At 39.9% G+C, this 20,539-nt stretch overlaps 1 protein-coding gene and 2 non-coding genes across 7 annotated transcripts in view; 2 read left to right on the forward strand and 1 right to left on the reverse strand.

Moving 5' to 3' along the window:
• Jarid2 (Jumonji, AT rich interactive domain 2) overlaps positions 1 to 20,539 on the reverse strand; it is a 44,314-nt gene that overhangs the window by 5,228 nt on the left and 18,547 nt on the right. For 4 of the 5 annotated variants that reach the window (XM_028319051.1, XM_028319047.1, XM_028319049.1 and 1 more), the window contains 13 exons: positions 18,217 to 18,333; positions 15,806 to 15,904; positions 14,951 to 15,085; positions 11,977 to 12,090; positions 11,184 to 11,309; positions 9,635 to 9,721; positions 9,060 to 9,152; positions 7,345 to 8,939; positions 6,522 to 6,758; positions 5,655 to 5,850; positions 4,957 to 5,183; positions 3,393 to 3,596; positions 293 to 459 (listed from right to left, as the gene is read on the reverse strand). In XM_028319051.1, coding sequence (XP_028174852.1) covers positions 293 to 459; positions 3,393 to 3,596; positions 4,957 to 5,183; positions 5,655 to 5,850; positions 6,522 to 6,758; positions 7,345 to 8,939; positions 9,060 to 9,152; positions 9,635 to 9,721; positions 11,184 to 11,309; positions 11,977 to 12,090; positions 14,951 to 15,085; positions 15,806 to 15,904; positions 18,217 to 18,333 — 3,397 coding nt within the window. Of the gene's footprint in view, positions 1 to 292; positions 460 to 3,392; positions 3,597 to 4,956; positions 5,184 to 5,654; positions 5,851 to 6,521; positions 6,759 to 7,344; positions 8,940 to 9,059; positions 9,153 to 9,634; positions 9,722 to 11,183; positions 11,310 to 11,976; positions 12,091 to 14,800; positions 14,896 to 14,950; positions 15,086 to 15,805; positions 15,905 to 18,216; positions 18,334 to 20,539 lie in introns of all 5 variants that reach the window. The other variant, XM_028319048.1, reaches the window with a different exon arrangement.
• TRNAP-UGG (transfer RNA proline (anticodon UGG)) lies at positions 13,136 to 13,207 on the forward strand. Its single transcript has one exon. It is a non-coding gene; the product is annotated as a tRNA-Pro (tRNA).
• TRNAP-UGG (transfer RNA proline (anticodon UGG)) lies at positions 13,757 to 13,828 on the forward strand. The gene has a single exon. It is a non-coding gene; the product is annotated as a tRNA-Pro (tRNA).

Genomic DNA, 20,539 nt, shown 5'->3' on the forward strand with positions numbered 1-20,539 from the left:
ACTGCCTATTTAAGGCTGATTTTTCAATCGTCGGATAACTTTTAATTGAAGAATAAGTTTGGCACATTGACAGTTTTAGTATGGGAAATATATCAAAATGACAAGGTTATTCTTCAGTTATAAGATACTGACGATAGAAAAACCAGCCCTTAAACAATATTAAAGTGTAAACGCATCGAAAATTGTAGATATTTAATCTAAAACTAAATTAAATTTAACATTTGAAATCCGGATTTGGACAAGGATTGAATCAATATGGGAAACAGGCGTAAAATATCACCGCAGGACTGACCATATCTTCCCTGGCCCCTGGTGCATGTACTCGACCCAGGGCAAGCCGTGCGGGTCGCGGTGCCAGCAACTGGTCGAGAACACCATGCCGAGGTGCAGCGTGGGCACCGTCACGCCCAGCACTGGGCCGAGCGAACGGAGAACGTTGCCGCTGTTCTGGCTGAACATCTGTGGAGGATGATTGTTGTTATAGACCTTGTTCTTAATTGGTGGTCCGCGGACCACTGGTGGTCCCTGGAGGCATTTCAAGTGGTCCACGAAGTGCACTTGCACATCTTAGTCAAAATCACTTTTAACTGATTTTTGCTGTCAAACTGGTTTACTTTTGACCGATTATGACTATGGGGTGGTCCCTGACAAGACAGAAATTCTGTAAAATGGTCCCTCATGACTTAAAGGTTAAGAACCACTGTTATAGACTAAGAGCTGGTGAACGCCAGACCTACGTCGTAAAAGTTAGGCTTACGTTTAACCATAAAAGTTGATTTTTATATAAAATACTAGCTTTCCGCCCGCGGCTTCGCCCGCGTGGAATTTTGTCTGTCACAGAAAAACTTTATCGCGCGCGTCCCTGTTTCAAAAACCGGGATAAAAACTATCCTATGTTCTTTCCCGGGACTCAAACTATCTCTATGCCAAATTTCATCAAAATCGGTTGCGAGGTTTAAGCGGGAAAGCGTAACAGACAGACAGACAGACAGAGTTACTTTCGCATTTATAATATTAGTTGGGATTAGGGCAATAATTAGAAGTAGTTTCCTTCCTCATCAGCCAGACAGTTTTGACAGTTCCAACTCCTTGCAAGACAGTTTTTTAGGATAGCTGCCAAAGCCACGATGACCCAAACTTCATGATTCACCAACATTCTATCCTATATTGGGAGCATACGCTGACAAACTTTCAGCTTTTATAAAATGACGTAGGTCTGGCGTTCACTAGCTCTTAGTCTATAAGCCAGTGACCTGTGGCCTAATTCACGTATCAAAATTTCAACGAGATGAAAGCGATTTGATCGCTGAAGTCACTTTTCGTATTAACGTATTAATCGCCCGATTTTGTTTCGATTTCGTTTTTATGCGTATTCGATCGTGCCTCCACGGTATTCACCTATTATAGCCTGACCAGGACCATAAAAACCCTCGCCATATTGCGGAAACCTAATGGTACTAATTTCTTTTAATGGCAACAGTAACTGAAAACTTCATTGTCATGTCACTTTGCATGTCATTATTTAACTGTCTATTGCTGTCAAAGTGTAAACAAACTTTATTTTAAATGTGTGCAATTGATTTTGTAAATTAAATTGCTAAAAACTTTTTATAGTCGTGAAAGAAAACTGGTTCACAATGTGTTAAAGTATTTGTCGAAGAGAAATACTAAGGATTCGGACAATATTTTCATTGAATAATGTTTCCGACAAAGGTTGTCAAATTGACTGACATGTTTATCGTATAGTACAGTCAAATAGGAAAATTAACTGTGGTTTGTTTTAACTACCTATTTTAAAGGTTTTTGTTACTTTGTAAGTATTGAATTTTATGGAATTGGGAAAGAAGTACCGAGTTCATGAGCAGACATTGCAGTTGAATATTCAAGTTCTGAATTTGATTATTTATGAATAATGAAATAAATCCTACTAGCTCGATTGATGGTTTCATTTAATTTATTTAAACCAGGTTACCTATTAATCAATTTTCGTTAATTTATGAAAATATCAAATTAGCCTGTAATCCTGAATCCTGATACATAAAGTTAACCTTTTAATTTAACACAGGTACGACTGTACTCAGTGTTGCACTATCAAGTGCAATTGACGCGCCTCTATGCCAGGGTTTTTATGTTCCTGGTCGGGCTATACTTATTTTGAATTTGGTATGGGATGCCAGTGAAAACTCCAAAAAAATTACAAATTGCTGAGTTGTGATCCTATCGAGTAATCGTTTTATCGAAATGACACGTGAATACGGATTTAAGACTGTTTTTCAATAGGACGACTTCTAAACGTTAACAACATTTTGACTTTTACAAAATACGTGAATTAGGTCACTGACTTCTGGCAGTCGTGGTAGAGAAAGCTATATTTTGGATGTGTAAAAACTGAATTTGAACTAGCCCTGACTGCTTAAGGTGGTGGGTCTTCTGCAGAGCATCTGAGCATCTCACCAATTATCTAAGAGTCATGCGAAAGTCTGCTCAGGTTGATTCTACAGATTTATTCTCTCACAGATATATTAATAGTCCTCAAGATTCCACGGATGCCTAGTTACTGGTCTTTTAGCACGGAGTCTTGCAGAAATCTCCAAAGGCTTGAAGAAGTACACATTCTCTCATTTTCATATCCCAGGGGTGTCTTGGGAACTGAGGGCTTAGTGTGAGTTTACATTAAACGTCGTCACTAGTGAGCGCGTTAAATAAATAAGATTTTAGTTCTTGAAAGTCTCCGCTAGGGGCGCTGTACAATCCGTTATACATTTAATGTCACTTTTTTACGCAGTTGACATCGAATGCGTTTGACGTAAACTCTCACTACGCCCCCTGTAGGTCTAAGATGCGCGCCGTGATAACTTTTATCGACGTCAAAATGTATGGGCAAAATCGATAAAATGGCGTGATAACCGCTTATTGCGGCGCGCATCTTAGATCTACAGGTCGTACTTTTCCCGCGGGAATCCTTTGTCCATTAAGGCCTCAGCCTCGAATTTAGCGGGCAGCGGCGCGGGAGCGGGGCGGGCAACGCAGACCCGTTCTCGAAACAAGCGGGCAGCTCGCGCGGCGCTTTAGCGGCGAAGTGTTGTGTTCGGGGTTGTGTTGTCGCGATATTTGTTTTTATTCGCAAACGAAATGTCTGAACAACGGCGACAATTTTATTTCGATTGAAATTTATTCCTAACGCTCGATTTATTGTGGGAAAAAGAAGGAGTGCGCTGCCCGCTCGTTGCCCGCTCCCGCGCCGCTGTTTTCGAGAACCGGTCTATTTGATTTTACGCATAAGATCCTGCCGCTCCCGCGCCGCTACCGCCGCCGCCCCGCTGCCCGCTAAATTCGAGGCTGAGGCCTACAGATGTCTCCAGAAAGCTAAGGGAAAGTAAACAGTCTCCTACCTTCAGGTTCCAGGGATGTCTGGAGAGCGGGTCGTGCTTGGCGCGCGGGAAGCCGTACCCTTCCTCGCCGGTGTCAATAGAGGCTGCGTTGACGCACACATGCTCCGTGGCGCCCGCCACTAGGGCCCAGTATTCGGCTTCCACCTCTGCGGGACTCGGCAGCTCAGAGTTGGGGAATAACGTGCAAAGCACATTCGATGCCACCTGGGGGAGTTAAGGGCTTGTTACGGCAATGTTGAGCAATTAGTTGCTTGAAGAAACTTCCTTTGTTAGAGCTGAAAAGGTCTCTTTTGACAAATACAGTGGCGTATACAGGGTGTCCCGTAATTCAACGTCAAGCCGAAACTGGGTGTTGAGGCAAGTTATGCTGGTTATCAGAAAAATATTTAAAAATATATAATATAGTCAGTCACAGAAACTTGAATTTTGGGCACAGTAGAATAATAATTTTTAACCAAGGTAGATAAAGTTAAAAACGGGGTTTTTTCCAAAAAACCAAAAATTGTCGACAATTACAGCAAGAATTTACCAAGTGTTATACCATTTTGGAATCCTTACTAAATGCGACAAATTATGACGTCACTTGCCACACTCGCATAGTACAATTTATTTTCAGTACAGTCAGTTTAAACTAGGCACAATTTTTATTTTGAAATTATTTTTGGGAATAATGTATTTTTTTCATCCAAGCTGGAGTAGCTGGTTTTGTAATTTTGATAACAATTTAGAGAAGCATTATTCAGGGTTACATAACAAAAAAAAATTGGAAAAAGTGAACATTTGTGGCAACACGAGTAAAAAGACCGTCACCGGGAGTAGATTTTTTTGATTTTATTTAAATGCCTATTATTTTGACAAAATGCCACATAGATTTTTTTTTATATTTTTCTGATAACCAGCATAACTTGCCTCAACACCTAGTTCCGGCTTGACGTTGAATTACGGGACACCCTGTATACACTTCGTGCGAGCAGACAGAACTTCCAGTAATATTTTAACGGCATCCATCCAACCTCCACGATAGCCGAACGGTGAAGTGATCCGGGAAACGTGGGTTCGGTCCCCGCCGCCTCTCGACTATTGTGGTGAGCTCACTCGTGATACAAGCATATTTAGCTTAGTACGAGGGGCTAACGGGAGTATTAGTAATTTGTGAAATAACAAATTACTAATCAACTTAAAAAAAAAGAAAAAGCCTCGGCCATTAAATTAGATCTTATGGACTTTTTTCTTTTTTAAATATGTCGACCCGTTAAAACATACCCAATACTATTGCAAATTTACAGACTATCGATAGTCTTAAATAATCGATACTAACGATAATATCGATACAATCAATAGTTTTTTTTATTTACTAGCAACAATACTATCGATAGTATCGATACAATCGATAGTATCGATAGTATCAATAGTATCGATAGTATTGCGCTCATCCAATAGTATTGCCTTGTTTTGGCCTATCGATAGTATCGATACTATCGATAGGCCAATCCATAGATAAGGATTTTCCAGATGAAAATCCTTATAGTTCGGCAACACTATTATGGAGTCAACTTTAACTTACCTTCTTGAAGACCGAAAGCTTCATGCAGCGTCCAGTGACGACGCAATCTTCTGCCTCCGCTAGAGCGTACGCCAAGTTGGCGTCTTCGTCCTCCATTTCGTCCGAGGACTCAGACTCGCCCATGAGGCGCTTCTGCCGGTGCAGCGGGTTCGATGCCCGGTTAAGCATCTTTTTATAGTTACGGTTCCAGGAATTCTCAACTGTATCCATTAGCTCCCGGCGTTCGGCTAGAGGGAAAGAAGACGTTAAAAAAACGCTGTGGTTTTCTGAATAAAGAAAAATAAAATAAAATAAAATATCCACCCGATAACTGGCCCTGTCAAAACTACCTAGATGACTAAAGCCGAAATGACTGTGTTATTTATTTATTTATATTATTTATTTATTTTCGGAAGACCAAGGAATGGAATGGAATGACAGTAGTAATTGAGTAGCCAAAACCGCTAACAAATAACTCCAATTCAATATAAAAAGAACAACATGAAACTTCTCTAATAGAACAACATTTTTAGTGTGAAAATCTAATCAATTCAAGACAAGTGTAAAGTCTGGTCGCCGAGCACTTAGAATTTTGTCCAATAACCCCAAGCTGCCTATCCTTATCGCTCGCGCGTAATTATATTGCTGTATTGGGGTCATTGGACAAAATTCTACGTGCTCGGCGACCAGACTATATACAGGCTTAAAAGTCGACTTACCACTGGACAAGGTGTCATATGGCAATAGGTGTTTCACGTAGAGCTGGTCGATGCGTTTAGCGGACCGCGGTCCGCGCGGGAAGCGCATGTCCTCTGCCACGCGGCCCCAGCGTTTCTTTTCAATCACTTTTTTGAGTCCGCCGTGCCGTTGGACAGTGCGGTATAGCTTGGGCAAATTCAACTCGATGCCTTCGATCTGAGGGCAATGATATTAGTTATCGTACACTTCCTTTAAACTAAAACCACGAAAACACTGTGCTGTTTATCTTAGGCAGCACAAAAACTTTACAAACGCGAAAAGACACTTGAACACGCGATACACAAATTTGAGTTGGTTTCCAGTTCGGACCCTTCGGAAAATTTAAAGGTGCAGGATAAGACCATGTCTTCACCCTATATCCTGACCAAAACCAATTTTGAGTTCATCATCATCATCAACAGCCCTTTACAGTCCACTGCTGGACTATGAGCCTCCTCCACTATAGTGGAGGGTTTTGCCATAATCTCCACGCTTGGCAGGCGGGTTGGAGATCGCAGTATAAAAGATTGATGTTTTTCAGAGAGCGCTGCTGCCCATTCTCTGTTTGATGTGTAGTCCCTAAGTCGCCTCTTACGACACCCGCGGGAAGAGTAGGGGTTGGTGACAAATGTATTCTACTCTGCCGTCACCACACGGCGGGTTGAGTTCATAACCTTCGGGAAATTTAAAGGTGCAGGATAAGACCATGACTTCACCCTATATCCTGACCAAAAGGGAGGTGTTTTCCTATAACCATGCCCTTAAGTGCCGAACTTTATTCCAGAAACACTGGCAATATATCAAATTAATGAAACTTGTCCCTGAGCCATAAGGTATAAGTCACTTACCAGAGGCGGTCTCGTGAAGAAGACTTTCTGTTCAGCCAGGTACGCCTTGATAGCGCACATCTCCCTGGACGCTGCCCCCCATCGGCAGTACAGCCTCGATATGTACTGGTTGGCGACGTTGAATCTGATGTCATCGGTGATGGTACACTTCGGCCTGAAGCCAGCGGGCGCCACCACCTTGCAGAGGCCGAATTGGGATGCCACTGGGTATATCTTCTCGAAGTACGCTAGTGGGTCCTGGTGGAATACAAATATGTTGTAAATTCTCGCAAAATATATTTATTACTAGCGGCCGCCCGCGACTTCGTACGCGTGGATCCCATTCATCTATCTTACGCGGTTTAGATATTTTCATACAAATGTTTTTTCCCGCTAATTCCCGTTCCCGTGGGCATTTCGGGAATTACTTGTTGTAGCTAAGCTTTAAGTTTACTAAGGTACCTATATGCCAAATTTCAAGCGTCTAACTTATGCGGTTTAGATTTTTCATACAAAATTTTTTTCCCGCTAATTCCTGTTCGCGTGGGAATTCCTAAGTATACTATAACCTGCCCAGGAGTATGAAGAATAATTGTACCAAGTTTCGTTAAAATCCGTCGAGCAGTTTTTGTTTCTATAAGGAACATACAGACGGACAGACAGACAGACAGACAAAAATTTTACTGATTGCATTTTTGGCATCAGTATCGATCACTAATCACCCCCTGATAGTTATTTTGAAAATATATTACATGTACAGAATTGACCTCTCTACAGATTTATTATAAGTATAGATTCTCAAATGACGGACAGATATCAAGAACATAATAATAGAGATACTTACCAAGAACTCGTCTTCGGTCGGGTAAAATATCGGCGCTTCCCTGAAGCAGCGGTTCAAGTGATTCATGATGTAGCTCTTGGGCAGCTCGACGCGCATAGTTTCTTCGTGGCCCTTTCGCAGTCCAGTCTTGGTCTTTTTCACAGGTTCAGGCTTCTTAGCCTCCGCGCGTGGCAATTTCTTTGCCACACTCGACTTGTCTGAAGACTTCTCAGCCGACTTTTCGACCGGCTTCTCGGTGTACTTTTCAGTAGACTTCTCTCCTGCCTTTTCAATCAACTTTTCAGCGAGCTTTTCAATCAACTTTTCAGCGAGCTTTTCAGTCACCTTCTCAGTGGTCTTTTCAGTCGACTTCCCACCAGACTTTTCAACCGACCTCTCACCAGACTTCTCACCAAACTTTGTCCGAATATTCGACTGCTCAGCCCTCTTTCGAGTATTTAGTCTCGTCTGCAACCTCGCCAGGAATTCCGTTGAATCATCAGTCTCGTAATTCAATTCCATGTCTTCTGTGTTGTCTGTCGCATCACTTTGAACAGCGTCGGCATTCGACGGCCCTGCCACTTCTTCCGTCTGTTCAACTGGAGCTGTAACGTTTTTCTTAGCTGTCTGATCAGAGTTTGCGATTTTTATTTCCAACAACTGATCTAAAAGATTCTCGTGCTCGATAAGGGAGAATTCATTCTCCAAATTAGCGTCCGTTTTACGGATTAGCCTTGCTCGAAGCATAGGTTTGCTTTGGTTCGGCATTTGCACAGACGTTATTTCAATTATATGAGGATTCGTTGGGGGGAGCACGTCTAAATAGACGGGGTCTTTCGGCCCGTCTTTTGACGGTTCAAGAATTTTGGCCTTTCGATTCTGCCTGAAATTGTAAAGTCTAGTGTTTTCGTGAGAGTCCTCTTTATCAGCGTCGAAGTCGTACACTTCGTTCGGAACTGTAGCAGGCTTGCGTTGGTTTTGCACCAGGTTGGACAGTTTCCGTATTTTGTCGACTCTATTGCAATAGACGCAGTGTTGGCATCGATCATTCAATTCACCATCAGTTGCGTGTACTATGGAACGTACTGTCGTGTAGTGTTTGGATAGGCAGGCGTTTTTGGGCTGAATAATAGGTTCTGGTAGGTTTTCCCTGCATGGAAATTCATGGATTCTCGGTCGTCCTGTGAAAAATTTTGCAGGTTTCGGAGGCTGTTCTATCGGATCATCTTCTATTTCTATGGGGGCAGGAAGGTGAGGTTCAGCAGAGGTTTGGTTGTACTCCCTCTCGTTCCCTGAGAGTTTGAGTGGGCGTCGTTCTAAGCTTTTTCTAGCAACAGGAACGCGAGGAACTTTGAAGTGTGGGCTCTTTTCGTCTTCCTGTTGGTACAAGACGTTCTTCAACCAGCCTTCGACGATGGGTCTGCGGGAAGTGGCGCACCGCGCTATTCGGTCAGCAGGGATTTCGATATCAGCTGGTTTGCTCTTTGGTTCGATAGTCGGTTCAAGACGTGACATAGTCGGTTTTGTAGGCGTTTCTGCTTTGTGCTCGACTGATTTTGGCGCTGAATCCAACTGACGCTGAGTGGGCTCGCGTGGCCGGTCGTGAGATTTTATATCTGAGGAATTGAAGGGTGAGCTATAAGGACAGGTCAAACTTAATAAATGGGTATCATTCATCAAATCTTTTTATTTTACATAACCTTTATAATAAAGCTGCATAGGCACATTAGACTTACCTAGCAGACTGCGTTCTTTGGGAGGCGATTTGCGGAACGGGCCGTCGCGTAGTGGCTCCGGCGTGTTCATACGTTTACGCATGCGCATCATACCTACACGCAGTTGTGTGTTAATATAAACCATAGAACACTACTTTTAATTTGGAAGTAAAATAAATATTGATATGATTGATAAGTAATTGCACATGATTTTGAAAGTTGAAAAAACTGTCACATCAGTTACACTTTAAACGTTACGTTGGGGCTTCTAAAAGAGCTGTTCAAGAGATAACTTCTGAAAACAAGTGAATGACAGGAATAAACTATCCGATAATTAAACAGAGATAATTTGAGAGTAATATTGATTGTTTCAATGAGGGCAATCGTTTTAGCGCTCACCAGTTAGCGCCACTGTAGAGTAAGGTCCTGTCACTTGCTAGTAGCGAAGACAGTGGCGCCAACTTGTGAGCGCTAAAGTGGTAGGAGAACTATCGTATTTGCACTCATCAAGATGGCGCCACTGTAGAGTAAGGTCCTGTCAATCGCCAGGGGTGCCAACTTTTAAGTATAAAAACGATAGCCCTCATTCCGTTTACCTAATAACGTTCTCTTGCGGCGAAGTGGAGGCACAAGGGGTGTGGGCGAATCTCGGTCCGGCGAAATCCGAATTGGTTCCTCAGGACCTAGATCAGAAAAAACAAATCGTATTACCAGACATGGAAAACAATGCCTATATCTGAACACGTAAAATACTTTAGTTAACACTAGTGACAGGAGTACTTTCCTGCTTAGTTTTGTATACTTATTAGGCCCAGAACAGACGGTGAAACGCAACTGCAACGAAACTGCAACTTTCTGATGATTCTTATGAATGAAACTGAAACTGAAAGTTTCAAACTGGTCGCGTCATGTGTGGTCTCTCAACGGACGCTATGGCAGAAACTTAGATGCAACTCAAAAGTAATTAGCAGTTGCAGTTTCGTTGCAGTTGCGTTTCACAGTCTGTTCTGGGCCTTAGACGTATCTACACCTCTATCTGTGAGGTGATTCTTTAATACTGTAATTGTACAATCATCATCATTTCAGGCAAAGGACGTCCACTGCTGAATATAGGCATCCCTCAATAATTTCCGCATCGCCCGTTTGGCGGCCTGCATCTAGCGCCCTGCTACCTCTACTTTTATGAGGTCGTCGGTCCACCTTGTGGGTGGACGTCACACTCTAAAAGATGTTGTTTTCCGAACGCTGCCCAGCCGAGTTGGATTCGACGATTGACCTCTTTCTCGAAATTCTACAATAGCTGAATTAAAGAAGAACGGTCATCTGTGACCCAGACCCGACAGAAACGAGACATACCTCAGTTTTTTTGTCATGTCTTAATTAGTTAAATTATATCTTTTTTATATTCGAAATCTATGTATAACACCAAAATATAACCCTTAGTTTTTGTTCAGGCGTTATATAAAAACTAATACAAAATGCCTATTTATCACCAAAATCGGTAAATGTATGTACCTAAATGTCTATTACAGATGCTATGGAATGTATCTAGTTGACCTAGAGATACAGCCGGCTTATACAGGGTGGAAACGATAAGTAATCTCACTCGATTATTTCTAAACTATACAAGATATCGAAAAACTAGTTACTGATTCTGAAAGTGCTTCACGAGCTCTTTAAAATAGTAGGTTACAGATTATGGAAGCTGGTAACATAGAATTTTTGGATTTTGTAACTTCTCGTTTCCACCCTGTATAATCCGGCTGTATCTCCAGGTCAGCTAGATACACTCCATAGCAGCTATAATAGTCATTTAGATACATACATTTACCAATTTTGGTGATAAATAGGCATTTTGTATTAGTTATTGTATAACGCCTGAACAAAAACAAAGGGTAATATTTTGGTGTTATACATAGATTTCGAATATAAAAAATATATAATTTAACTAATTCAGACATGACAAAAAAACTGAGGTATGTCTCGTTTCTGTCGGGTCTGGGTTTTTTTTTGTATGGGGCGTGACCGTTCTTCTTTCGAACATAAATAAACCGAAACCCCCATATGTGTTTTATACTGTGAATGTCTTAAATGTGTATTGCTGTTGGTGTACCTTTATCAATAAATAAATAGTCTTTAATTTACCATCAGGTGTCGTGTGGGGTTTCTTCTTGCGGACTTTGGACGGCCCGGCCTCGGGGTCTGAGAACTGCGGCGGAGTGTCCAGCGGAACCGGGTACTTTTCATAGTTCCGTTTGCCTTTGATCATTTCTGTAAGCAAACGGTAACAATCCATATTGGTTTTGGATCCACGACACTTAACTTTTGTTGTTAAATATATCTTAGTTGAATACCACCACATCCACGTTGGGCAAGGTTGGTATAAAGTGCAGAATAATAAATAGGTACTTAATTATTATTAATTTGTGATAACATCCAGCTAAAATTGTGTCGTTTCGATTTAGTTTCTTTTATACGAGTTTGTTTTGGTGCACAATAAAGTAACTTATATCTAAATATAGTATAGGTTTTGCCCGCGGCTTCACCCGCGTGAAATTTAGTTTGTCACAGATCTTCATAAATTACAGCCTATATGTTATTCTGGGTTATAATATAAACAATAATAATACTGTAAAGTAAAAAAATCCGTTCAGTAGTTTTTGCGTGAAAGAGTAACAAACATCCAGACAGATTATATTATCTATACTAATATTATAAATGCAAAAGTAACTCTGTCTGTCTGTCTCGATTTCACGCCTAAACCACTGAACCGATTTTGATGAAATTTGGCATAGAGACAGTTTGAGTCCCGGGAAAGGACATAGGATAGTTTTTGTCCCGGTTTTTGAAACAGGGACGCGCGCGATTAAGTTTTTCAGTGACAGACAAAATTCCACGCGGGCGGAAAGCTAGTTATCTATATAAGTAACCATCTCACCTCCAAGAGAAATGGATTTATACCGAGCCATCGCAGACGGTCTCGTTGGTTCTAATCGGAATCTCCTCGGTTCAGACTCAACCTCTGGCTTGCGGTTATAAGTACTTTCAGGATCTAGAAAAAAAGTGTTCAATCATTTAAATAGTATCAACGATTAATGATTATTTGTGTAAATCAACAATACATTATCTGATCAGAGAAAGATTATAAGTTATTGACGTTTTTATTTAAAAACATAGTAAGGTATGATTTGCCATAGACATGTGTCAAGTCAAGATGTTTGGAAAGACGAAAAAAGTCGTTAAATTTTCGTTTTTTTTTGTGTCCTATCTTCGCAATAGCTGTACCAAAACTACTCTCGGCATCAAGTAAATCGCACCTCCCACGACAAGCACTTTTCAAACGTATGCATCCCCACTTCCCACCAACATTGGTACCATATTTTGAAAGCCTAGTTCTAAACTTCATTTCATTAAAGGAAAGGTTTTTACCCCAAAAATGTGTCTTTAGAAGGATCCAGAGTCACTTCTTCAAAAAATAGGTAGTTACGCTTGAGCCAACTTTTGTGGCTATAAAACTGTTAAATTGGGATTAATTGCTATTCATCTGTTAAAAAAAACACTTAAGATCAATTATTCGGTTTAAAATCACAAAAATTGGTCTACTTGGTCCCATAAATGAGCACCAAGTGAGGCCTTTTTTTTTCAGGCACATTTATGGTACCTGTTAATTGTTTATAAAAAAATAATGCGTTTTTTTTAGTTTATTTATTGGGCTTTCAAATAACACCAATATTGTTGGGGCACCATGATTGTGTCAGAAGAAAATCTTTAAAGTTCGCGTCGCGGAAGGTGCGATTTATTTGATGTTGAGTGTATTTGTCAAAGTCTAGCATAAGTCGAAATCGGAAAGAGTAAAACTTTCCAAAAACATTACACATACCTCTTGACATGTCATGTGTGAGATCGGCATCTTTAGAGATTAATACAGCAGTGTATTCCCCCCTTATGTCTGTCTGTTAAAAATCCCCTCAAAGCGTGTACCTACCTACTAAGGTAGCTACACAAATGCCCGGAAAATCGATACCACCCCTCCCGTCTGGCTGGATATTGCGTCGTCTGGCTGAATATTACGCTACGATTCGTCCTGTATTCCAACCGGCTCGTTGGTCTAGTGGTATGATTCTCGCTTTGGGTGTGAGAGGTCCCGGGTTCAAATCCCGGACGAGCCCAAGAAATTTTTAAATTTTGAAATCTTTACAATACTAAAAAATCTTATATAACCTACCTAACCTGTTTTTAATTCAATATATTACAAATCAACAAAACTGTCGTCCTTTGTGTTCCATCTTTGCAAAAGCTGTTCCATAAATATTTGCAAATCACGCATGGGAACTTAGGTAGTCGAAATTACAATGAGTAAAAACATGTTAAACCTTGTTACATGTCTGTCACTAGCATTATTTATGAGACAGTGATATCTTCTTCTCTACTCTTCCTATTACTTTCGAGGTTTGAAAATTAAGATCACGAAGACATTTAACAAACAAAAAATCGGTAAATGACTTAGGATGTATAGTAGTCATAGTTCTTTGTCTTATCGTTTGGAAAAGTAGTGTGGCACTAGGCCGCAAGCAAGGAATGCCATTGGTTTGATCGCGCTTGCCGCTTCCGCTCTCGTCTCTGACATAGAATACCGCCTAACACTCGCGACAGGAAAATCGATACCACCCTTCCCGTCTGGCTGAATATAATGTTTCGATTCACCCTGTATTCCAACCGGCTCGTTGGTCTAGCGGCATGATTCTCGCTTTGGGTGTGAGAGGTCCCGGGTTCGAGTCCCGGACGAGCCCCAACCCCCTTTTTGTGTTTAGAATATTTATAATATTAAAAAAAGATAAATATGCTTTTCTTACTGAGTTTTGACACAGGTTTTAATGTAGATAAGGTTTTAGCAATTGACAATTGAACAGAAAATTAAAGTAAAACCTGCTGGAAATGGTTGCCCATTTCTGGAATCATGTTTTAATATTCAAATATGGATGAATTCTCTAAAATTAATGACATACACTGGTCATCACAAAAATCGGCCCACCTACGTTTTACAGGAAAACTCGTTTCTACTGACACAATCATGGTGCCCCAACAATATTGGTGTTATTTGAAAGCCCAATAAATATCCTTAAAGAAAAACACATTTAATTTCTTAATAAACGATTTAAACGATTAACATATACAATAAATGTGACTTGAAAAAAAGACCTCACTTTGGGCTCACCTCAGGGATCAATTGACCAATTTTTATGGTTATAAAACCAAATAATGATCTCACGTGTCCTCTTTAACAGATGGATAGCGATTAATCCCAACTTAACAGTTTTATAGCCATAAAAGTTGGCTCAAGCGTAACTACTTATTTTTTGAAGAAGTGACTCTGGATTCTTCTACAGACACATTTTTGGGTTTTACCCCAAAAATGTGTCTGTAGAAGAATCCACCCAAGAATCCAACCTTTCCTTTAATGAAATGAAGTTTAGAACTAGGCTTTTAAATGGTGCCAATATTGGTGGGAAGTGGGGATGCATACGTTTGAAAGTGCTTGTCGCGGGAGGGTCGATTTTTGTGATGACCAGTGTATTTTATGACTTTTCCCATGACTGGCAAATCTAGATTTTATAAAACTTCGGGCGTACCTTGTGACAACAAAAAAATACAAAAGGTAAAGAAGAACATGACCCACCAAAAAGATAAATGTAAACAAAAAGGAGAGCCAAGTTCAATACAAAAATGATGCTTGGCTGTGGGCTTCGCCGCGTGTTACTGACCTGGTGGTGACTCTGAGCAGTTCTTCCTGCGCAGCTTGGACGGGCCTGCCTCCGCGTCAGGCTTGTCGAGCTCGCTAGGGGGCGGCGACTGGCAGGCCTGACGTAGTCCCGGGCAAAGGACCGTAACCATCAATTGAATGTGTTACTGACCTGGTGGTGACTCTGAGCAGTTCTTCTTACGCAGCTTGGACGGGCCTGCCTCCGCGTCAGGCTTGTCAAGCTCGCTAGGCGGCGGCGACTGGCAGGCCTTCTCTAATGCTCGGTGTAGCTCCTCCACCGTCACCTCTGCACAAGATAAACGCATCAAATCGCACGAGCAACTCACATGCATTTCGTGGGTCGAATCACGAAAAGGCGAATCTAACAAAATGGCAATATTGACTCGAGTTAAACACACCATGTTATTAAAAAAAACAAGCATTTTATAACCTCACAAAAGATCGTAACTGAATTATTTTTCAGGAAGCCAGTATTGACAGGTAAAAAGGGCCCGAAATGCATTTTTCCATGCTTGAAATTATTTTTAAACGTCGCTCCTGTAAAATTGATAAAAATCAGTTACGCCTTTTCGTGATTCGACCGACGATTTATTTGTGGACATGGACATAAAAGATATATTTTAGCTTTCGCATTCTATTTCCATTAAAATAGAGAATTACGGGTCTAAACGCGACTTCTGCTTTTGTTTTTAACCACTGCTGTAGCAACACGACCGAAAACTCTCAAAGCTTTATGTATGTACTCACATAGAAAATGTCGCGTTTCGACGCGTAATTCTAATAGTCTGTGGATAATTCAGGACATATTCAGCCTCAGAAAAAAAAAATGTTTTCGTTAAGACATGGAGGAAACGTGGTACTCGCCTTCATGACATGTTTTTTTACAACAGCCGTAAATATTTCAATGCTCCATTAGGCCTACAATGAATCTCATTGGCATAGCATTTAATCTTCGCATACAATGGATCTGAATCTGGATTTTTATATAAGAAAGAACGAAACATACTGTGTGGTACGCGTTTCATCGTGGCATGCCGCCGCGACGGGTAACTGGTGTCCGATATCTGGTGTGGCTTCGGCGGTATAACTTGGCGCTTTTGCGTTCCTGTAAGAAAAAACGGTGTTAGATGGTGTTAGACTTAGGAAAAAACAAATGACGGTCGCATAGGCAAAGAAAATTCACAAAAAATTGGACATAACTTAGCACAAAATAAAAGTAGCGGTGGTATAAAAGATTCTATTTGACCTACTTGAGAATATGAAAGCATGTAGGAATATAATAATCGATTTAGATTTGAACAAATATTGGAAAGCGAAATCGAAACTACAAAAATAAATCTTCATCTAGAAGCAAAAGACTACCTATGGTTAAGCTTAACCTGACGGTGCCAAATTATGCCAGGCTCAAAAATACATTCTTGTCATTGTCATAATTAGTTATAAAACCAAAAATTTTTAACCAGTATTTTGGCATTTACGAACATTAAAAACTAATAATAAAAAAAAGGTAAAGCATGTTTACATTTATACTTATGTTTTAGGCCAAATCAGCGCTTCGGGATAAACATGGCAAGCGCTGAGAAGAAGCGCCGGATTAAACTCAGAAAAACTCAAGAAACAGTATCATAACACCGCAATTTCTTGCATTATGTAACTGCGACGCAGCATAAATTGGTTGGTAACACAACTTGCTATCAATTCAATCATTAGATAATTTTGTACACGATTTTAGCGCCAATTTAATTGAAAATAGGCGTTGGCACCGCTCAGGAGACATGCACTGTCAGTCACGCTAAGCACTATTGGTCTGTGGTATTGAAAATTACATTAAAAAAAATCGTGTGACCATTGCCAAATAATATTCTATTCTATTCTATTGCTATTATAAAATAGACGTAGTCATAGTTGCGTCGACTTGCGATGTTGAAGACTGGTTTTGTTTTGGCCATCTCATGTTTTGCAAGCATGAAATTCATGTGCCTACCTCATAATATACTAATTACAGATTGCTTACGAAAACAAAACCCAAAAAGAACGAAAATAAAAAAGGATGCTTAAAAAAGTTTATTTCTACGAGTACAAAAGAAAAACAAATACAAATCATTCAACTATACAATAATGCTTCAACCATACCAACGCATGCAGATCGCCATCGCCTGAGCGATAACGGCGCGATCAAATGCCAATGACAGGACGCGAGAACTGTCATAGGTCGCGCGACCTGTCATTGGCCTTTGATAGCACCGGCGATGGTGATATGCACGCGTTGGTGTGGTTGAACCTTAATGCGTTAATTTTGCAGCATATAAGGCCCTGTTCTCACCCAGCATCAGGTCAAATCTTCGCTTTCGCGTAGCTTTAAGGTACTCCTCTTTGATCCTTCGGTTTATGTACGCTTGTTTAAGAAACACACAATGTTAATTATATTATGGCGCTCTGAGCTATCTCATATTAAATCCATTGACCGAAGAAACTAAATTACATAAACTGACAGAAAGAAGTATTATGCTTTTAAATTCTTGCAAGAATTTGAAAACTTCGGAGGATTTACGACGATGACAACACTCGTAATATTATAATTAGTTTTCTTTGCTCAAAACAAATATTATGTTTCTATTAGAGGGGCAACACCACCACTTGCTTCAGGTACTTTTTGTGAGTTGTCTAAACGTGTTAAAGTCTACTGACTGATTTTACAAAAGGATAATTAAATTTTTAAGAATGTACAAAATATGTATAATTGACAACATACCATCTTTTTTATATATTATGTAATGCTTTTTAATTGATAAGTTTATCATTAATGACGGCTAGTGCTGTCCCCCTGTGACCTATTGCTGTCGGTCAATGGGTTGACAGACAAGAGACAGCACTTACGTTTCATCTCGGCGGCGGTGACAGCCTGAGCTGTCAGCACGCACTCCCTCAGCGCGTCATCGAGTGTCATCGGGCGCTCTAAATACAATATAAACCTTCAATGTCTGACATTGGCGAAATCATGGTTCTCAAAAACCAAGTCGTTGCCAAAATAAAAGAAGAAGAAGAAGAGCCTTCAATGTCTAATTCCTAATTCTTTTTAAATTACTATAACGCAAAATTAAAGTATTTTAGGGTTCCTATCGTTACTCAAATGAATACTCAAAACCAAAATATATTCAGTTTAGAGCGTTAATTTTTAAGTGAATGTTCATGAATAATTTTATATTAGCTCACTCAAACAAATTAGGGTAACGGTCGCTTTTTTCTTCCTCGTTTTGCTGATTTTTGAGCAAACTGTAATCGTGTAATTAAATTTCTGGATATACATTCCAGATAATGACTTTCGTTCTGAATTCCCTGTCTAGCACGTGTAACACTGGTGTAATGTGTGTGTATAGAATGCGTGTGTACAACTACTTTTTGCTTATCTAATCTTACCTCGTTCAGCTGTTGCAATGGCCATCATTCTTTCAGCCCTTGTGGCTCTGTTCATAGAGGATAATGCTTCGGTCCTCATTTGGTATTTGCTTTTGTCTGCTCTTGTGCTTGGTAGATCTAAAACAACGGACTAGGTATAGTTTCCATAGTTGTGGTTGGTTAGTCATCATAGTCTATCCTATAGTACATCGACCATCAAATATCGCATACCAGATGAACGGTACTTCACATGAATCCTACAGCGTACCTTTTTTGACCATGTATTGAGCTACCGAGTAATCGCTGCTTGTTTGTTTTGTACCTCCTCTGTCCATTCACTTACTGCATGTATCTTTGGCCTTACTAATGCGCATCGGTGAACAGTTTCTTTCTCGGGATCTTGAATCATTCCATGTCGCTTCTTCCGTTTGTTGTACATTGCCGACTTTAACATGGTCTGTCCTATACTTTATGAGTGACGCTTAGCCATACAGGTTGACATTGCAAAGTGTTGCCAAATATATAGAAGCGACTCAGAATCAGTAATCGATTAGATTTACGTAGAGAAAAATACTATTAGATATTTTCTTTATTTTGTTATTGAAAAAAATAAAATAAAAACCATAGCAACACCTTGCAACTTTACCCTGTATATTGAATTGAGATCAAACTTCATGATTCTTATGAAATACTTTCATGGGTGAATAATTTTTAGATGGTCAATGACAAAAAGATATTATATTATCATTATGGCATTCGCAGTTCTTGCAAAACATTTCTACGGTTAAAGGTAACTTGTAATTAGATATTTCATTTAAAGAGTTTGGCTGAAATTCGATAAGTATGCGGTTGGAAAAACCTTAGCCATCAAATTCTAACAATCAATTTAAAATATCACACAGTTCTATAACCCTTTTAAGTGTATTTCTAATTACACGTCCCTATAACGAATTACAATAACAACAATGCGTACTATAGTCAGGTCTGCGAGCACATAGAATTTTGTCCAATGACCCCAAGCTACCCATCCTTATCGCTCGCGCGTAATTATGTTGCTGTCGCGCTCGCACACTCACTGCGGGCGCCCGTCGCACAGTCGCGACAGCAATATAATTACGCGCGAGCGATAAGGGTGGGTAGCTTGGGGTCTTTGGACAAAATTCTACGTGCTCGCAGACCGGGCTTTACCTACCTACATGCAGGACGCATTAAGACATAATGACATATCTTTCGTTTGGCGTGTTAGAATGACGTCACACTTGTTTTGGTTTGTGTGTATGCATTGAACTTTGTTTCGCAATAGTTAGAAAAAGCTGAATATTAAAATGGAACCCAACCCAGGTTCAGCACAGATATTCAATATATTTTGTTTTTTCATTATTTCAATATCTTTAAAATGGATTTGTATATCCAATTTAAGAATTTGATCGCATTGAAGATAGGAGGTAAGATCTTTTAATATTATTTTTAAAGCATAAATCAAAGTCCGGGTAATCACGCCATTTATAACTCGTAAAAAGGCTGGATCGATTTTGATTACTGATTTATTAAAATATCACCAATATTCAGGAGTTTTTTTTTAAATATATTTGATGTTGAACAGCCACCATCTGTCATTGCTAGGCGCGGCATATATCTATTACCGCGGTCAGCTAGTATGAAATTACTCTAACAACACCGTGATATGTCATTATACCTACTACCAAGGGGACATTAACAATACGGGGCCGGACACCACAACAGGGATGAGAAGTATCATTGTAAGAAGATTGATTGAACTTTTGAATTACAATATCTGTTCTTAAATAATTATTAATTTCGGTCAGTTATTTCAAAAACAATATCGACTCAAAAGATATTCATACTTATTCAGTAGATTATAGAAGAAATAGGTATATAAATATTCATTAAATTGGCTTCAATCGTGCGTGTCTAAGCACACCCCCTTTTAAACAGGAATTTTTAAAAACAATAGTTTGACAGAGTTAGTAGTTAGTTACAGGAACACCAAACCACCAATGGTATGACCGTTCGTGGGTCTGATAAAAAAAAAATAACAACATTCCTTCCGACATATTTTTGTAAGCTGTTAAAAAATGATGCACCTCGATGGAGTTGTAATGCAAATATCACTTGCGGAATTTGATTAATTTACATAAAAGTTATTAAAACAAAATCTCTATTTATATCTGGGATATAATATCAAGTAGGATTATCAACGTGCAATGTCCGATCTCGCATTGAACTGGTATAGGTTGCTACACACATAGGCGAGCTTGTATTAATCGGCCATCGGTGGAAAAATCTAATTTTATGCATTTTCGGTAAAAAAATATCGCTCAGC

This window comes from Ostrinia furnacalis, unplaced genomic scaffold, assembly GCF_004193835.3.
Source record: "Ostrinia furnacalis isolate ACB-3 unplaced genomic scaffold, ASM419383v2 OfSCF7084, whole genome shotgun sequence".
In the NCBI taxonomy this organism is placed as follows: domain Eukaryota; kingdom Metazoa; phylum Arthropoda; class Insecta; order Lepidoptera; family Crambidae; genus Ostrinia; species Ostrinia furnacalis.